The sequence below is a fragment of the Lissotriton helveticus genome, chromosome 3_1, assembly GCF_964261635.1.
Source record: "Lissotriton helveticus chromosome 3_1, aLisHel1.1, whole genome shotgun sequence".
In the NCBI taxonomy this organism is placed as follows: domain Eukaryota; kingdom Metazoa; phylum Chordata; class Amphibia; order Caudata; family Salamandridae; genus Lissotriton; species Lissotriton helveticus.
In genome coordinates, this window is record NC_136061.1 from 854,485,306 (window position 1) to 854,506,278 (window position 20,973).

The 20,973-nt window shown below is 47.2% G+C and overlaps 1 protein-coding gene across 1 annotated transcript in view; it reads left to right on the forward strand.

Moving 5' to 3' along the window:
* Positions 1–20,973, forward strand: part of LOC144823037 (angiopoietin-2-like) — a 269,613-nt gene that overhangs the window by 153,253 nt on the left and 95,387 nt on the right. The window contains exons 4-5 of the mRNA XM_078681180.1: positions 422–654; positions 2,483–2,607. Coding sequence (XP_078537306.1) covers positions 422–654; positions 2,483–2,607 — 358 coding nt within the window. The remainder of the gene's footprint in view (positions 1–421; positions 655–2,482; positions 2,608–20,973) is intronic.

Genomic DNA, 20,973 nt, shown 5'->3' on the forward strand with positions numbered 1-20,973 from the left:
TTTTTCCAGAGTTAGCAACGGTGATCAAGCCTCAAAGGAAAGATAAGGGGGGAGTGTTGTGCTGTTGGTGAAGCAATCAGACAACTGGCGCTAAAAATTGTGACATCGGTTTTACACCCATAGAGATACGCAGAGAGGAGGGACGAAATGTAAAGGAGTCAGAGAGCGAGGGGTTGAAGCTTTGAATTTAGTTTCAAGACAAGTGTTTCATGCATGGGATCTGTTTGATTGTTTGGACTGATGAGTAGATCTTTTGAGTATGGGATTGTTTTGCGTTACAAAATAGAGTTTAGAGAACTTCAGGCAGCTCTTTGTCTCAATTTCCCTGTAATGGATGGTTAATAATAAGAACATGGAATCATTCTTGTGAAAATTAAAGTTTCGGAGTTAACAAATGTAATTCCCCGAATTGTTCCTTCAGCTTCCTAGAGCAGAAAATTCTGGAGATTGAAGACAAACACGAGGCTGAACTCCAAATCGTCAAAGCTGAAAAGCTCCAAACGCAGGACCTCCTCTTCAAGCAGAGCGAGCTGATTGGGGAGCTCGGCCAGCAGCTACACGCCGCCACACTCAACAACAGCCTCCTACAGAAGCAGCAGTCGGCACTCATGGACACCATGAATCAACTTTTTAACCTGGTGTCACAATGCAACCGTGAGTACTGACTAATACTGTGCCTTTAGAAGTCCTTCTGCCCTCCGATTGGCGGATTGGCCATTCACACAATTGTTATCCAAACAAAGATGGAACCCAACCCATGGGACATTTCTCTACAGGAAGAGGAGAAAAAGAGAGAAAGAGAAGAGACAGCGATAGCAAGAGAATAGAGTGAGAAAGAGAGAGAGGAGAGAGAGAGAGAGAGAGAGACCCATGCCGTGAGGATCAAATCGGTCCTCATATCGTGGGAAAACCCTAACAGACCTAGACAAATACTATCTTTGTGGCGATTGGTATGCTATGAGGACCTGTCCCCATAGTGTATTTAGGTACTTTTGAACTAAGGGGCCCATTAGGACCTCGGGCGGATCGCCACCGCCCGCATGGCGGTGGCGATCCACCCGAGATTTGTCCTCGCCCGCCACCCATTTCCCCCCGCCATATTACTATGGCAGGGAGGACCGCGGCGGACGGAAAGTCCGTCCGCCGCTTTTCCGCCCAGTCAGCAAGTCGACCGGGTGGAAAACAGTTTAACATGGTGGCGTGCCTGTTAGACATCGCCAGCCATATTATCGTGGGGCGGAAACATGCCTTTCCGTGGCGGCATTGCCGCCACGGAAAGGCATGCAGGAATTGCTTGTGGGGGCCAGTTGCGGGCCCCCAGGGACTCTGGGGGGTGAGGGGTGCACATGGGGGCTACCTATGTTACCCCCCTACAGTTCAATGCACAACATGGTAGGCACCTGGGGCCTCATTTATGAAGCCATGCGTCACTTTTACGCCGCCGGTGCGTCACTTTTTGTAAAAAATTTGCCTTGTTGCACCATATTTACAAAGTGACGCATCTAGGTAGATGCGTCACTTTGTAAACCCCTGCGCTACATTATACCTATGCCAGGTATAATGTATGCAGGGGGGGCATTCTGACGCAAGAAAGGGTCATAGAAGTGACGCAGTGAAATCTATAAGGTTTCACTGCGCCACTTCTAGGACACAAATGCGTCAATTTCTTACGCCTGCCTCACAGCAGGCGTAAGACTGACGCAGGCACTTACACATGGGGCTTGCCCCATGTGAAAGGACACATTGCTGGAGTTGCGTCACTTTTGTGACACACTCTAGCAATGCGTCACTTTTGCGCCCTACAGATACGTCAGAAATACTGATGTATCTGTAACTCCTTGCGCCATGATGCGTCATACTGTAAATATGACGCATCATTGGTGACGCAAGGAGGGCGCAGTGAAAAGTGACGCATCGCTGTTTTCACGCAGCGATGCGTCACTTTTCATAAATGAGACCCCTGGCATTGTGGCGGGTGGTGCTGAGTGCACCGCCCGCCACAATGTCAGATATGCAGGATGCGCCCGCTGTACCATTTCCCAATAGGATGGCGGGCGGAAGCGTTCGTGGAGTTAGAATAGTAACTCCACACTGCATTCCGATCAGGTGTGTGAGTATGTGTGTGTATACGTATGCACATACGTGAAGGGAATCCTTTCAGTACTCACGTCATGTGGGCACTGTTTGAGTCACTCTTACACGATCCCCCCACCTCACATGAAACAAAAGGGATCACCCCATCTGTTTGTTCCATGCACAGCACAGTCAATTAATAATTAAAAATGTGCGGAAGAGACAATATCCTCATAATTCTGGAAGAAACCTCATAGCTCACCAGTAAACTCCTACTCATTGAAAGTAAAATCCTGGAGGTTTGAAGCTCTAGGTGTTCTCGCCTTTCGTAGGTAAGTGGTGTTACTCCACTCGGACCTCGACTAAACATCTCAAGAGGGTAAGCTAACTCCCCTTTGCTCTATTCCAGAAATCTCTATGGGTCCCAAGGAGGTGCAGAAGGACTTCAAGGACTGCGCAGATGTCTACAGGTCAGGGTTGACCACCAGCGGTGTCTACACCCTCCGTTTCACCAACTCCTCAGTGACCGTCAAAGTAAGTTGCAGGAATGTGCATGTGAATGTGTCAGTCTGGAGGTTCCAAAAACTCACATTACCCACCCTCTAAATCCCTCAGTTTCAGTAGCAGTTTCTCCGGGACTCTCAGTTTTACCGACAGTGCAGTTCTGTCTTGCTTTCAGTCACAGAGTGATCCTTAACCCCTTTTACGCTCATGAAGAGTTCAGCTCGTCATGAGTTACGCCTGTCGTGCGCTCATGACGAGCTGAGCTCGTCATGTAACGCGGGTTTCCGCAAACTGCCACGCACAGCGGGAAAACCGCTAGCGCACAAGGTGTTAAAGACAGTGGATTCTGCCAATGTCTGCAGACTCGGGGAAGGCTGCTGATTGGTGGCTCCTGTAAGAAAGGGGCCACGTGACAGGAAGGAGTTGTAGCAGTGTGAGTTACGCTCCCGCCTCTTTTCTTTTTGTTTCTGGGTGCAGCGCCACAGCGATGGTTGGCCCCAGTGGGGATCCAAGAATGGCGAAATTACAAATGTATGCAAAGCATATCTTCAGATCTATTACTTATCTCGGCTGCATTATGCTACAAAAGGGCAAAATCTCTGGTGGCAAACTCAAAACAGTTTTGTGTAGCATGCGGTCAGGGCTGGATTGGCCGTAGCGGGCATCGGGCATTTCTCTGGGAGGCTGGAAGGGTGGGGGCCAATTTTGCAATGGTGGGGGGCGTTTTTGTTTCTGGGGGGCTGGTTTTGCAGTGGTGCTGCTACATCGGCCCCCAGACACAAAAGCAGCAGGGGGCAGGTCCGTCTAAATTACCAGGGCTTCTTTGGGATCCCAGTCCGCCCTGCATGCAGTGTGTCTCAAATAGCATTGTGTGCGTGTGCAGCATACCAGAAAGAGAACTGTGCCTAATCATGTATTATATATGTTTTTGAAAGAGTACAGGTAGCAGTTGGTGGTTCACGTCCACCAACACATCTTTCATAGAGTGTGCGAAATTGAGAAGTCAGGCAGCAGCTTGCAAATACCAAATAGTTATGGGTGGAATCATTAAATTAACCTCCGCGACTGGTAATTACTGGGCCATATCCCAGTCCATCGTTCTTATGCCCACAGTGGGACCTCAGATTAGACTCAGCCATATGCAAAACAGCCTTGGACCTCCTCCACTAGCACTCCAGCCCAAACGTCGAAGGCAGTTCCTCTCTGAACCAGAAAACTAGTACCCCAAGACTGGCTTTGGCCAAATTGGGCCTCTTCAGTTAAGTACAGCTTGGTTTCAGAGAGCCAGTGAGCTCTGAGCCCACGTCTCAGCATACCTGGTGCACTTAGCACATTGCACTGAGGAATACAAAAAAGTAATGGATGGAATCCTTAAATTAATGTCAGCCACTGGAACCATGCGTCATCCAACTGAAGATGCCTAACCAGGCCGAAACCGGTCTTGGGTTGGCTGTGTTAGAATTCGGCAATTCACGCTGGAATGTTCCTGTTGAAGCAGGACCAGGACTGATTTGCTTACGGCTAGGTCTATTCCGAGGTGGCAGGGTGAGCAAAATATGACAACTGGGGCCCAAAGACATTACCAGTGGTTACGGCTAATTCAAGCAGTCCATCACCACTTTTTTATATTTTTAAATTGAAAAGAAACCAATAGAAAGAGTTCTAAATGCTAATCAGGCTTCATCTAAGCCCATCAACCAGCCACAATCCTGCGCTCCAGCACTGACCGCAAACTGATTATGTCTAAAAGGCTTTTCCAGAATTGGTGGTAAATAATTTAAAGTGGCAGAAGCGAAACGATGGAACAATCTCCCCAAGGACCTGCGATTAATCAATTACCTCTCCATTTTTAAGCGTAACTGAAACCAATTCCTCTTTAAGTGGTAAAGAAGAGGAATCAGATGCAATATTCTGCAATTCCTCCCTAAACCTGCACTTTCATCTCCCTGTCTCCTCCTACTTCATCCTGCTGTTTTTCAACCCCTTTTCACCGACCGCATGTCAGGACTGTTTAATGTCCTTTATCTTGGACACTTGTTCTTGTTACTGTCTGGCACACGTTTCTATTTATTACCTCTAAGCTTAATTTACTATCACTTATTCTCATTCCTGCTTGTTTTCATTGTCTGTGCTTGTTAAGCGCATGCTCTGCTGGTAGCTGGGCCTCTGGCACTTGTTGTCCATTGGAATCTATATCTATATCTATACTAATATAATAAAGAGAGAGCCCAAACCTTTGAGGCGGGTAATCTCAGGAACCGCAGCACCAATCACAACACCCAATACAGCGTTGGAAAGGGCAGTTGCAGCAGAAGGACATAGGCTATGCAGACGCCCACCATATACATTTAAAAGGTAAAAGAACTGTGCCAGTAAAGTAGTCCCTTGTGGGCGTGTCTGCGTTCTGCTGCGGGCGTGTGCTGGGGGGCGTGACAAATGCTGGGGGCGTGTGGTACGTTCCGCCCTTCATGCCATGTCTCATATTGTGTGCTAATCCCACCCTGCTCTCTTGGAATACCCCTGCACCCCATAATCATAACCCACCCCTACTCATTAAAATACCCCAATACCCTTAAACACTAACCCATCTGAAACCTATAAATATACCCTGTACCCTGTACCCCAAAACCCAAACCTATCCCTAAACCCTAAAAATACCCCTGTACCCCAAAACCCAAACCTAGCCCTGAACCCTATAAATACCCCTGTACCTCAAAACCCAAACCTACCCCTGAACCCTAAAAATACCCCTGTACCCCAAAACCAAACCTAGCCCTGAACCCTAAAAATACCACTCTACCCCAAAACCACCCCTGAACCCTAAAATACCCCTGTATACCAAAACCCAAACCTAGTCCTGAACCCTTAAAATACCCCTGTACCCCAAAACCCAAATCTACCCATGAACCCTAAAAATACCCCTGTACCCCAAAACTCAAACCTAGCCCTGAACCCTAAAAATAACCCTGTACCCCAAAACCCAAACCTACCCCTGAACCCTAAAATACCCCTGTACCCCAAAACCCAAACCTAGCCCTGAACCCTTAAAATACCCCTGTACCCCAAAACCCAAACCTAGCCCTGAACCCTAAAAATACCCCTGTACCCCAAAACCCATACCTATCACTAAACCCTCAACCTACCCCTGTATCCCATAACTCAAAACTATATCTGAACCCTTAAAATACCCAAACACCCCAAAACATATACCTCAGTACCCCAAAACATATACCCCTATACCCATACTTACCTTATCCAAACATTAAAAAAGAAACATGCTTTTACCATTCATGCATTTACAACGAATTTCGTTGTAAATGTATGCGTGGTAAAAGCATATAAAATGTAATGCCATGCGTTATAATGGCATTGCGGAGTCATGGTACTTTCGTAATGAAAGTATGCGGAGTGATGGTATGCGTAAAGAAAGTTGCGGAATAATGGGTGTTTACCCTCCCCCGGTAAGTACATTGGTGGCACGGTGGCCCACATCTCCAACAACATACTCATATTTTTTCACCACCCATTTGAAAAATGCACAGGTCTCTCTCATTGATGGCCAGCACCGACATACACTTTTAGACACACCTCCCGCCACAAGTTCTAGAATTGCGAACTTTAGAGCTGGGGAACTACGTTTGAATCTCGGCATCAGCTCAACATCCTGTGATTCCAGGCAAATCACTTTGTCTCCCCGTGCCTACCACTAATGAATGTGTTCTTCTGTAATGTAAATTGTGCTCATGCCATGTTGTCAAGTTTGCGCTATATAATATTGCAAGGAAAAATAAAGTAAGGAAACTCGAGTTCACACACTACTGAACGCGCACTCTTAAGTGCATCAGCAGTGCACTGTGAATCGGAGCGTTTCACAGGCCTGTCACAGATAAGAAATGCTATCAAAACGAAATCCTACAAAACAATATACTACTGGCCGGCAGCAATTCATACCCGGACAACGTAGGGACGGGCTGCTAGTTATTAATAAAAACATATAATACATTCAGGGTGCAGCGGCTGTCCCCAGCTCCTTGAGGAGTCACAGGATGTCCTTGAAGGCTGGAACCCTCATGACCTTCTAGACCATATTGACATATACACTGGAAAGAGGGAGCCCTTTGCCAAGAAAGCAGAAAGAAATATTGTCATGTAAGAAACAAATATCATAAACCCAGCCCCTTGTGTGCACCCCAATGACTAGAACAATTTTTGAAAAATGTAAGAGAACATATTGGCATAAAGGACGCCAGAAACTGCAGAGCTGGGGGTATTTTTAATAGATATTCCAGGTAGTCCATGAGGTGATCATGTGAAGACTGTTGCAGTGCCTGTAGATTGTTGTTGATTAACTATACTGGAATTTTTGGTTGCTTTTGTATTGTGTCTATGCCATTATGGTCACTACGGTACTGACTTGCGTTTCCTATCTTCAGTCACCTCTTTATTTCAAACATTCTAACATCGCTAATCATACATTTAAACAGCAGTGTATGACACATATACTTTTTATGTTGGGGCAGGCTTAAGCCATGTAAAGAAGTGTAATCCATGTTGAGTACAGCACATTTGGAGGCCTGTTTTTTTTTTTTGCAACGGGGAGCTACATCGTTTGCCCAGAGGATGTTGCGTGTTGTGCAGTGGCCTCCCTTGTATGCTCCCTCCACCACGCTATATGTGTCACTCTCAAGCATTATATATTTCTCATCACTCAAGGGCTCCACTTTATTTTTCACCGTCTGCGTTTGCTTCCCTTAACCCTCCAACTCTCCCACACACATGCTGCTCACTATCCCGCATGATTCTTTGTGCCTCTAATATTCATGGATCTATGTGTGCTTCTCCATGCCGCCCACATACCTTCAATCCCTCCCCCGACCCGCACCTTTTCTAGTTAAAACCTTAAAATAAAACAATAACAGTTCTGAAGTACATTGGTAGCTTTCACCCCTATCCATCCACCATGCCACATAATTCGACTTATCAGACCCAGTACACACCACACAGTTCCACCCCACACAATCCCACAACTAACAATTCCAATTGAGCCCACATAATTCCACTCCAAACCACATACATCCACTCCACTCCAAACCACATAGATCCACTCCACTCCAAACCACATACATCCACTCCACTCCAAACCACATACATCCACTCCACTCCAAACCAAAGCACATGGGTAATAGACATTGTCATTTGCAACGCAACTGGCTCTAACTCTCACAAATGTGAGACCTATTGGCATTGCCAGTGCTTGTTCTCTATTAGTATCTGCACTTCTCCACTGCCAAGGAGAGTACAAGTACTCATAACCTTTGAACCCTTTCAGGTTCGGCCGTGCAGCTCCACTTTAACTTCCATGCACTTTATTATGAGAAGCGTGCACGCTTCTAAAATACACTCAGATCTGTGGGAATGGCGAGAGAAAGACTTGCAGTGCCGGTGTCTGTGAATTGCATTCTTGCCATTGTGCTCAAGGAGGCTCTGTTCCTCCCACATCTGACTTGTGAAGGGTGGGAGTGGTGGAAGGCGAGGCTTCAGCAATGGTGTTGAATGTAGGGACTGAATAGGGATAATTGAGTACCCAGCAGTATGCCCTTCCTCACCTTTCAAAGTTTGAAGATGATCTATGCAGAAAGGCCTCCCAGCAGGCACCGCTGTTTACACTGTACATTATGAAGTGTTGCAGCACAGTGGGTGTCATGCCAATTGCAGTTCAAGAAACACGTTTTCCGGTTTGGGTTGAGGATAAAAAGAACAGCAACATTTGTTGGCAAGATACCCTGAACTAAGAGAGGACCAAGGAAGGAATGTAACGTGGCAAACATTCCTCCTTTAAGAAATATGTGATATTTACGAACAGATGCTCACAGAGTTTTGGAAGCAAATAGACAATGACAAACTAAACGAGGCAGTCAAACTTTCCTCTCCAAGAGAACACAATCTGTCCTTTAAGCAGGAACATAAGGTTTGTGAGCGAAGGCCATGTCTCATGGACCACCCCGATCATCACTCCTGCTGCATGGAACGTGCTGTCCAGAATGCTATTGTCATGTGGGAGTTCTGTGCACTTATAGTAAGTTTTAGACTGCTAACAAGGGCATTGCAAGTGCCTGATAGATGATAGAATTATCTTTGTATCTTACCCGCCCATCGCATCACCTTAGCTCTGCCCCTAGCACCAACCTTAGCCCCGCCCACTAGCCACAATCTAAAGCGATTTGATGAGTACCTGCACTTCCCCCATTTAAAGCCCTGTATGCAAGTGATGTTTAACTTTTTCTGGGAATGCTAGGATGGATTTGTGTAATCTACTCTTGACTGCATGAGGCAATTGGTCACAGTGGAATGCACACTGAGCTCGAAGACAGGAAGGATCATCTTAAGAATCCTTACTTGGGTGAAACATGTGTGGGCAACACTTGTGCCTTGAGCCTCTAAGGACATGGTGTCATCCAAAGTTGTGTGTCACTTCGGAAGGTGTGGGTGAGCGGCCCATGATTTCATGCCACCAACATTTTTTCCACTCCTCTTTGCCCAACGCTGTAAGCAGGATCTCAGTCTTTGTTGGATTCAGCCGTGCTTATGGAGTGTATGTCAAGCCTTTCTCCCCCACCTTGCCCAAGGATGAGATTGTTCTATTTGATTCTCTTACTTTAAGTTTGGAGTATGTTGTGTCCCATCACATCCCACCTTGTTCAAGAACGCAGGCAGTACGTACTTTTGGCCCAACTCCTTGCCCATGGGTGGTGTTATTAAGTGGCCTTACCTTACAACTTCTCCAGGAGCAGTTTGTCTTGGTCTCTTCACAATGACCAAGGGTGAGGGGAGCATTTTTGTTCCATCTGCCTTTACCAAAGTTGACCACCTTTTATGGAAATTCTAAACAAACGTGTGCTAAGACCTTGGTCATCTGTCCCATGCTTCCATCATACTTATGTTATCAATGATGACGGAGGCCCGGAGCAACTGCTATAGACTCCATCACACTCTTCAAACAGATCACCGGATCAGCTGCCTCCGGTCAAAGAGATCAGGGTCAGAAAAAACAGCAACCCTGTGCCATGTTGCAAACTGTTATCCTCGTGACCTGATCTTTTTCATCTCTCCTGATGTTCAAAATGATCAGGAAAGATTACAAAAGAAAATGTTCATGGTGTCCCATCAGCCTTACCTACGTCTGTGGGTGGCATCCCAGGCCCACCTGACCCATCTGTTTTGCTCAAGGGAAGGGGCAAGTCAAACCCTTCCCCCGCCTGCTTCAGGGGTACGAGGGATTTATTTACAACCTCTTTCACTCTATATTTAGGGTGTAAGTGCAGTTCCCCCACACCTTTCCCCAGTCCTGACAGGTGTATTTATTCCACCAATGTGCCCAAAGCAGGGGAACATTTAATGCTCTTTCATGTGCATTCCACAAGGGTGGAGGGAATTTTTTTGTCCTCTGACCAAATGAAGGGGCTGTATTTGTTCATCTCTTTGTAGCTCAAGGTTGGGGAATATGCTGTGTCCTTCACCCTGCCTAGTCAAAAGGGTGGGTTGGTGGTATGAGTTTCACTACTTGCCCGAAGGTTGGATTATTTAGTGCCCTGTTCCCTCTTTGCTCAAGTTCAAGCGGTCTTTATTTCCACCTCTCCCAAGAAATGGGGCCCCCCAGTCTTATAGAAGAGCAGGTGGGTCTTTGTTTGCCCCCAAACTTGTTCAAGGGCTATTTGTGTGCCCCGACCCTTGCCCAAGTGCAGATAGGCATTGCCCAAGAGTGGGGATCTTTCATTGCCAGACCCCCCAGGTTGGCCCAATGATTAAAAAGTCTCTCTTCTCATGGCACCTACCCTTGCAGCAGGTGGATTCTCTCTACTCTGACCCTTCACCCTTGTGGAGATGAGGGTCCTTTCTGCCCCCACCATGCCCTCTGTGTGTCCAAGCCTGTTCAATGAGAGTTTTTTTTCTTTCCATTCATGCTTTGCCCTGGTAATCATTATTAATGGTGTAAAATAGGCTTTCTATGCAATGAGGTGACAGCTTTAACAAGAGAGCATTCAACTGCACCACTTTAATATTATTAATTAATATATGATTAAATAGACTAATCATGCTTAACAAAAAATAATTTCATTGACTATTATATACTCCGCACCAATTACTGGCCATCCATCCACAGGGCAGTTTCTGTATCACCAGGTCTGCAAACTAACAGGCACATGCATCAAAGGATTTTGAGATCGCAAACGGTGCGAATCTCAAAAATCGGCCGTTTGCGATCGCAAAATCTGTTTTTGGAATGCATGAAGGGTGAAGGCCCTCGCAATTTGAGAATTCGCAAATATTTGCGAATTCTCAAATTGCGATTGCATTTAAGGAATCGCATTTTGCGATTCCTTAAATGCTATGCATGAATCTTTAAAAAATTGCGATTTCGCAATTAGGGGGAGCAAATTACCATGAGGTTGAACCTCATGGTAATTTGCGAAAACTTTGAAAAATTCACTTTTGTGCATTTTTCAAAGTTTCATGTTGTGCACACACATGCCCTTAGGGCATGTGTGTGCACAACATATGTGCACAGATTGATTTCAGGGGTGCAACAGGGTGTCCTTTGGACACCCCTACACCCTTGAAAGCGCATTCTCAATTTGCGATTCGCTAATTGCTAATCGCAAATTGAGAATGTCTTCCCATTCATTCCTATGGGCCTCTAGGCCCATAGGAATGAATGGGGAGGTATTCCTTAATTGTGACTCGCAATTTGCGAGTCGCAATTAAGGAATATTAAGAAATCGCAATTTATTTAGCAATTTCTTGATGCATTGCATTTTGCAATTCCTTAATTGCGATTCCTTATTTTTCGCAATTAAGGAATCGCAAAATGCAATATTGATGCATGTGCCTATAAATGTTAATCTACAACACAACCTCCCAATTTAGCAAGCATAATCCTACAGTGAACTGTGTTAAATCTAATGGTCCATCAGAAGAAAGTGAACTACGAACAGATGATTTGATACCACCCCAGTTAAAATTACACCCTTCACATGCAGCCACGAAAGGAGTGCCATAGAGCTAATAGGGCGTCCAAAACTCTGGAGTGAGAAAATAGGCGGAAACCCTATCATACGCAGCGGTGGCTCCTCCGTTATGGTGGAGGAGCGTCGCCCTGCCTGCTGCGAGTGCAGAAGGCACACACATTAATACAATTTTAATAAATACCATTTTATTAATCTATCCCAGGCTCGCGCTGCTGCAGCGCAATGGCGGGGGCGGGGGAGCTGATTAGTGCAATGACGCTATTAATGCAGCACCCTTCCAGTGCACATGTCAGATTATCCGGCTGCCTACAGCCGACCAATCTGACCTGCGCACTTCAGAGCCTGCAATCTCAAGGCTGAGAAACAGCCGACGGATTGCAGCTGCAGGCCCCCAGCCTCAAAATGAGTGCTGGGTTAGCCTGCTCCAACAAATCCTGGAGCTGCATTGCAGCTCCATGATTGATTGGTTTTACTTTGTTCAAGGGAGGAAGTCCTTCCCTTTCCACCCGAGTCAGCACTAAGTAGAGCACCAGAAGGATGAAGAAGACCGCATCCAGAACCTGCACTGCAGCGAGGACACGGAAAAGAGCATCGCAGGTGGAAGGTAAGTTCTTTTTATTTTTTTTAAACTGTTTATTTGTTGTCCATTTCCCCTCCCTCCTCCCCATTGTCCCCCCACCACCCGCCTCGCTACCCCACCAACACACCATCCGCTACTGCTCATACCTTGATGAAACCCTCCATTGTGGTATGGTCTCTCCCTGCTCTGCAAAATCACCATCATGTTGTCCTAGAGATGGAGGGAGTCACAGACAGATGTTTAAGAAACCACTTTGTTCCAGTAAGTACAGTGGCAGATCACCCGCTGTGGCAGAGGAGTGTCGCCCCACTGCTTTCAAGCAGTGCTGGAAGCACAAACATTAAATTATAACTTTCAGTTATTATCATTTTATGTTCCCTTTGCCGGGGGGGGGGGGGGTGAGTGGGCGTGGCTTCTCTGGTAACAGAGCAGGGCAGGGGAGGAGTGGTTTGCCCACTTCTAAGTGCACAATGACTGCTTGGTCGCCCTCTCTGCCTGCCCAAACCAGTCATGCGCACTTCCCCACTTCTCCATGCAGGCTGCCTTACAGCCTGCATGGAGAACATGCCCACCCCTCCAGCCCCTGGCTGAGCGCCAAATTGACTGGCCTAGGGGAGGGAGCCTGACTGCCTGCTCTCTGTTCCTGAAATCAGAGGCAGGAGAGCAGATCAAGTTCAAGTTCAAGTTCAGGCATTTGTAAAGCGCACTACACCCAGAGAGTCTCAAGGCGCTAGATCAGAAACGCAGGACCCGGCGGCGGCTAGGAGATTTTTTTCTTCTTTTTTTAAAAATTGTGCTCCCTTCCGCAATTGCGATCCCCACCATGTCCCACCCTCCCTTCCCGTGCCTGCCCACCCACCTGTGAGCCCTGCAGGCCGCAAGTGAGTAAGTAGCTGGCACAAAGCAGTATCCATCACTGAAGTGCTATTGGTGGTAAATAGACGTCTGTTATTGATGAATTGCAATTATTAACATTGAGCCAGGATCCGGGGTCTAACCTGCCTTTTGAAAGAGCTAGGTGAGTACCTGTAGTCCAGACAACTGGTCCTAGCTCCAGAGTATGCTGGTTCGGTTCTTGCTAGTGTACTGTCCGCATTACTGAATTATGTCTCTCTTGTGCTAGAGGATCACTGGGCTGTTTCAACAATGAAAACACTTATATTGGTAACTTTCCATAATGGGTGATTGGCAGCTGCTCTGAAGCTACCTTGACTTACCTGATAGCTTGGTTCAATGGTCAGAGACTGGATCTTTAGAGGTATTTTAAGGTTGAGTGATCTATTGTATGATGCTAATATTGTGATCAAAATAAAGATGAATGTCTAGTCAGAGTTATTACCTGGAAAGAGATAGGGAAGGCAGCCATCCCATGCCTTGGATGGACACAAGCATGTGCTCAAACACACGTGCCTTTATGTGTCCTCACCACCTATGGGTGACGTGTAAATAGTTCCTAACATGGGTGTCACTGGACTTTACATTGACAGGCCAGTGGGTCTCAGCCCTGTGGAATAGCCATTTGGTCCCAAAAAACTGCTACACAGCCACAGCCCAAACCCCATGTAGGAAAGAGAGCGTAGACTAGAGGAATAGCCAGATATGGGGCTCGCTTATGGGGTCCTTCCGGCAACAAGGTAATGCTAGGCAGTACTGGATAATAGTGGATTTTCTAAGAAAAAATGAAATGAAGCTAAATCATGCAATGTGAGTGAAAAACTTCAAACTTTTGTACTTATGGTGACTCAATTCTGATTTCCTGCTTGTGAAGAGTAGTGGAGACTTACCTTCCCGGAGGAACCTTGAGAAGGCAGGCACAGCACCTAATTCTGGATTCAATCGTGTTTACCGTTCAATCTGCATCCACCAGGATCAGAGACTATCACCATGTTTGATTTGAGAGCCCGGTTTCAGAGATCTCATACCTCCCATCTAGTCTAAACTTTGTCTCATGGTGCTTCACCAAAGTGCTGAAACCAATCAGTGCTAGGACCAGGAGGAGAGCATCAGTCTGACGCCTTAGTTAGCCAATTTCTGAATGTGTCTTGAGGAAACAATGTGAAGAAGTGGGCCTTTTGAAGCACACATGCAAGAATTTGTAAGATCCCTTGTTGAGTAGAAGACCAGTGGTCACCTCAAGACAATCACAAAGCTTCGTGGACTTCCAGATAGATGCAGAGGGCGATTCAGTGTCTTCCTCTAGACCATCAGACAATGAGACTAGAAGAAGGTGCCGGCATGGTTCTTCCTTTAGCTCTTCCAGGGCCATTGGGAGCTGCTCTTCCATTACTACAAGGCATCCAGATAAGGGCTTAGAGAGTGGTCCACACATACTCTGGAACGATGCAAGAACATGGGCAGAGATTCACAGGACCATCACTAAATAAACCTCTGGAGCAGGACAGCAGTCTTTGATTTCAGTCTAAATATAAATACAGGTTCGGGCAAGGACGTGGGTAGACCCCGTATAGTGGCAGCAAGCAAATCCACTCTATATTGAGGGCTTGCAACTCTGACCTATTATTGGGTGCTTTTGTTAAGATCCAAAATAAAGCAGTTGTTTATATTTTATCCTTACTATATGAAATTGTCTTGGATTCTGAGAGCTTGGAACTCGGATCTGCTTTCAGGTGCATTTGTTAAGACCCAAAAGAAAGCAGTTGTTTCTGTCTTGTTCTTGCTCAGTGAAGTTGTCATGACTTTAAGAGTAGGGCAGTATGCTTTGTTTGCTTTGATCACCCAAAGAAAGTCGTAAAAGGGGAGTAGCTGTAGGGCTGCGGAGGGCAGGAATACAAGGCTTTTATTCTAATGCATATATATTTAGCGTGGGAATAGACTTGCATTGGGTGTAGATGGGAAGTGGGTCATTTTATGCCAAAGGAGGACAAACAGTTATCACCAACAAGAGTCCTTTTCATGCCCTGCCTTCTTTGAATGCAAAGACTCGTTCCCTCTAGTTACACGGACAGGCCTCCATTTTCCCAATGAGGATGATTACGGTAAATTGAGTAAATGCCCTCATTTCCCCAAGTACAGCAACTGCGCCTCACTTTCACCTGCTGAAAGCACTTTCAGCCCTGGGGCCTGCTGGGACCCTGGCTGTGGTTTGTATCGACGCCGTCTCCTGAAGGGTGCGCAGATGGCGTGACACTGCTGGCCTGGACATACTTTGTTGGCGCGACAGGTCAGGCAGGTGATCCCATTGTGAGTGCGCCTCTTATACAAAAGTACTGCAGACATTGAAATAGTGAATATTGCAGTTCCCAGGCTGGTTTTTTATTTATCATATACTCATTTTTTTTTTTATTTACCATCACTTGTCTCGAAAAGAGAAATCTTTTTGGCAGCACTTTTTGCCCTTTCCTGTAGTTCTGCAGGCAAGAAATTACATTTTTTTCTTTTTTACAAACAATACCGTCTTTTTCCTTGCTAAAGGCAGGACGCTGTACAGTTTGTTGTTGTAGGCGGGCTGGTGTGGGTTAAAGGGCTTCTTGGTGCCTACTCCTAGCAGCATTGTTCGCAGATGGTGGCGTCTCTGGGTTTGTGGACTCAGGTTTATTAGTCTCACATCTCAGCCTTTGAACCCTCAGTCCCTATTTTGTGTGTTCATCTGTGGTTTGCACTTCTGACTAAAGGCAGGTATCCTGCTGGTGTGAGGCTACCTTCTAGTCATGTGTATCATTGTAGTTAGTTGTGCCGCCCAGATGTGTTCCCTAGTAAGTGGGTAATGATTCACCAGAGGTGATTTAATCAAATACGTTGAAACCTGCTCCTGCTTTTGCTTTTTCCTGCCGTGGTTCTGAATGATGCAAAAAACACAGTTGATGGACAGAATGTAGAACAATGTCATACATTCACCCCAGTACAAGGATCTGGGCCTAAATCGATCGTTTTTTTGCACTCCACACCACCCTGGGTTAGACACTGGCTATATGCAAATCAGCTCTGACCCTGTGCCTCATGGGAACAGTCCAGTCCGAACTACCAAGCCATGTCTTTCCCAGACCGGAATCAAGCATCCAAGGACCGGTTTCTGGCTATCAGCCTTTATCAGCCTGGATAGCTTGACTCCAGTGGTGTGGAGAGCCTGGGACTCACGTCTGAGCATACCCAGCCCACTCGGGGTGAAAATTGCAAAAAACACAGTTGATGGACAGAATGTAGAACAATGTCATACATTCACCCCAGTACAAGGATCTGGGCCTAAATCCATCGTTTATTTGCACTCCACACCACCCTGGGTTAGACACTGGCTATATGCAAATCAGCTCTGACCCTGTGCCTCATGGGAACAGTCCAGTCCGAACTACCAAGCCATGTCTTTCCCAGACCGGAATCAAGCATCCAAGGACCGGTTTCTGGCTATCAGCCTTCATCAGCCTGGATAGCTTGACTCCAGTGGTGTGGAGAGCCTGGGACTCACGTCTGAGCATACCCAGCCCACTCGGGGTGAAAATTGCAAAAAACACAGTTGATGGACAGAATGTAGAACAATGTCATACATTCACCCCAGTACAAGGATCTGGGCCTAAATCCATCGTTTTTTTGCACTCCACACCACCCTGGGTTAGACACTGGCTATATGCAAATCAGCTCTGACCCTGTGCCTCATGGGAACAGTCCAGTCCGAACTACCAATCCATGTCTTTCCCAGACCGGAATCAAGCATCCAAGGACCGGTTTCTGGCTATCAGCCTTCATCAGCCTGGATAGCTTGACTCCAGTGGTGTGGAGAGCCTGGGACTCACGTCTGAGCATACCCAGCCCACTCGGGGTGAAAATTGCAAAAAACACAGTTGATGGACAGAATGTAGAACAATGTCATACATTCACCCCAGTACAAGGATCTGGGCCTAAATCCATCGTTTTTTTGGACTCCACACCACCCTGGGTTAGACACTGGCTATATGCAAATCAGCTCTGACCCTGTGCCTCATGGGAACAGTCCAGTCCGAACTACCAAGCCATGTCTTTCCCAGACCGGAATCAAGCATCCAAGGACCGGTTTCTGGCTATCAGCCTTTATCAGCCTGGATAGCTTGACTCCAGTGGTGTGGAGAGCCTGGGACTCACGTCTGAGCATACCCAGCCCACTCGGGGTGAAAATTGCAAAAAACACAGTTGATGGACAGAATGTAGAACAATGTCATACATTCACCCCAGTACAAGGATCTGGGCCTAAATCCATCGTTTTTTTGCACTCCACACCACCCTGGGTTAGACACTGGCTATACGCAAATCAGCTCTGACCCTGTGCCTCATGGGAACAGTCCAGTCCGAACTACCAAGCCATGTCTTTCCCAGACCGGAATCAAGCATCCAAGGACCGGTTTCTGGCTATCAGCCTTTATCAGCCTGGATAGCTTGACTCCAGTGGTGTGGAGAGCCTGGGACTCACGTCTGAGCATACCCAGCCCACTCGGGGTGAAAATTGCAAAAAACACAGTTGATGGACAGAATGTAGAACAATGTCATACATTCACCCCAGTACAAGGATCTGGGCCTAAATCCATCGTTTATTTGCACTCCACACCACCCTGGGTTAGACACTGGCTATATGCAAATCAGCTCTGACCCTGTGCCTCATGGGAACAGTCCAGTCCGAACTACCAAGCCATGTCTTTCCCAGACCGGAATCAAGCATCCAAGGACCGGTTTCTGGCTATCAGCCTTCATCAGCCTGGATAGCTTGACTCCAGTGGTGTGGAGAGCCTGGGACTCACGTCTGAGCATACCCAGCCCACTCGGGGTGAAAATTGCAAAAAACACAGTTGATGGACAGAATGTAGAACAATGTCATACATTCACCCCAGTACAAGGATCTGGGCCTAAATCCATCGTTTTTTTGCACTCCACACCACCCTGGGTTAGACACTGGCTATATGCAAATCAGCTCTGACCCTGTGCCTCATGGGAACAGTCCAGTCCGAACTACCAATCCATGTCTTTCCCAGACCGGAATCAAGCATCCAAGGACCGGTTTCTGGCTATCAGCCTTCATCAGCCTGGATAGCTTGACTCCAGTGGTGTGGAGAGCCTGGGACTCACGTCTGAGCATACCCAGCCCACTCGGGGTGAAAATTGCAAAAAACACAGTTGATGGACAGAATGTAGAACAATGTCATACATTCACCCCAGTACAAGGATCTGGGCCTAAATCCATCGTTTTTTTGGACTCCACACCACCCTGGGTTAGACACTGGCTATATGCAAATCAGCTCTGACCCTGTGCCTCATGGGAACAGTCCAGTCCGAACTACCAAGCCATGTCTTTCCCAGACCGGAATCAAGCATCCAAGGACCGGTTTCTGGCTATCAGCCTTTATCAGCCTGGATAGCTTGACTCCAGTGGTGTGGAGAGCCTGGGACTCACGTCTGAGCATACCCAGCCCACTCGGGGTGAAAATTGCAAAAAACACAGTTGATGGACAGAATGTAGAACAATGTCATACATTCACCCCAGTACAAGGATCTGGGCCTAAATCCATCGTTTTTTTGCACTCCACACCACCCTGGGTTAGACACTGGCTATATGCAAATCAGCTCTGACCCTGTGCCTCATGGGAACAGTCCAGTCCGAACTACCAAGCCATGTCTTTCCCAGACCGGAATCAAGCATCCAAGGACCGGTTTCTGGCTATCAGCCTGGATAGCTTGACTCCAGTGGTGTGGAGAGCCTGGGACTCACGTCTGAGCATACCCAGCCCACTCGGGGTGAAAATTGCAAAAAACACAGTTGATGGACAGAATGTAGAACAATGTCATACATTCACCCCAGTACAAGGATCTGGGCCTAAATCCATCGTTTATTTGCACTCCACACCACCCTGGGTTAGACACTGGCTATATGCAAATCAGCTCTGACCCTGTGCCTCATGGGAACAGTCCAGTCCGAACTACCAAGCCATGTCTTTCCCAGACCGGAATCAAGCATCCAAGGACCGGTTTCTGGCTATCAGCCTTCATCAGCCTGGATAGCTTGACTCCAGTGGTGTGGAGAGCCTGGGACTCACGTCTGAGCATACCCAGCCCACTCGGGGTGAAAATTGCAAAAAACACAGTTGATGGACAGAATGTAGAACAATGTCATACATTCACCCCAGTACAAGGATCTGGGCCTAAATCCATCGTTTTTTTGCACTCCACACCACCCTGGGTTAGACACTGGCTATATGCAAATCAGCTCTGACCCTGTGCCTCATGGGAACAGTCCAGTCCGAACTACCAATCCATGTCTTTCCCAGACCGGAATCAAGCATCCAAGGACCGGTTTCTGGCTATCAGCCTTCATCAGCCTGGATAGCTTGACTCCAGTGGTGTGGAGAGCCTGGGACTCACGTCTGAGCATACCCAGCCCACTCGGGGTGAAAATTGCAAAAAACACAGTTGATGGACAGAATGTAGAACAATGTCATACATTCACCCCAGTACAAGGATCTGGGCCTAAATCCATCGTTTTTTTGGACTCCACACCACCCTGGGTTAGACACTGGCTATATGCAAATCAGCTCTGACCCTGTGCCTCATGGGAACAGTCCAGTCCGAACTACCAAGCCATGTCTTTCCCAGACCGGAATCAAGCATCCAAGGACCGGTTTCTGGCTATCAGCCTTTATCAGCCTGGATAGCTTGACTCCAGTGGTGTGGAGAGCCTGGGACTCACGTCTGAGCATACCCAGCCCACTCGGGGTGAAAATTGCAAAAAACACAGTTGATGGACAGAATGTAGAACAATGTCATACATTCACCCCAGTACAAGGATCTGGGCCTAAATCCATCGTTTTTTTGCACTCCACACCACCCTGGGTTAGACACTGGCTATATGCAAATCAGCTCTGACCCTGTGCCTCATGGGAACAGTCCAGTCCGAACTACCAAGCCATGTCTTTCCCAGACCTGAATCAAGCATCCAAGGACCGGTTTCTGGCTATCAGCCTTCATCAGCCTGGATAGCTTGACTCCAGTGGTGTGGAGAGCCTGGGACTCACGTCTGAGCATACCCAGCCCACTCGGGGTGAAAATTGCAAAAAACACAGTTGATGGACAGAATGTAGAACAATGTCATACATTCACCCCAGTACAAGGATCTGGGCCTAAATCCATCGTTTTTTTGCACTCCACACCACCCTGGGTTAGACACTGGCTATATGCAAATCAGCTCTGACCCTGTGCCTCATGGGAACAGTCCAGTCCGAACTACCAAGCCATGTCTTTCCCAGACCGGAATCAAGCATCCAAGGACCGGTTTCTGGCTATCAGCCTTCATCAGCCTGGATAGCTTGACTCCAGTGGTGTGGAGAGCCTGGGACTCACGTCTGAGCATACCCAGCCCACTCGGGGTGAAAATTGCAAAAAACACAGTTGATGGACAGAATGTAGAACAATGTCATACATTCACCCCAGTACAAGGATCTGGGCCTAAATCCATCGTTTTTTTGCACTCCACACCACCCTGGGTTAGACACTGGCTATATGCAAATCAGCTCTGACCCTGTGCCTCAAGGGAACAGTCCAGTCCGAACTACCAATCCATGTCTTTCCCAGACCGGAATCAAGCATCCAAGGACCGGTTTCTGGCTATCAGCCTTCATCAGCCTGGATAGCTTGACTCCAGTGGTGTGGAGAGCCTGGGACTCACGTCTGAGCATACCCAGCCCACTCAGGGTGAAAATTGCAAAAAACACAGTTGATGGACAGAATGTAGAACAATGACATACATTCACCCCAGTACAAGGATCTGGGCCTAAATCCATCGTTTTTTTGCACTCCACACCACCCTGGGTTAGACACTGG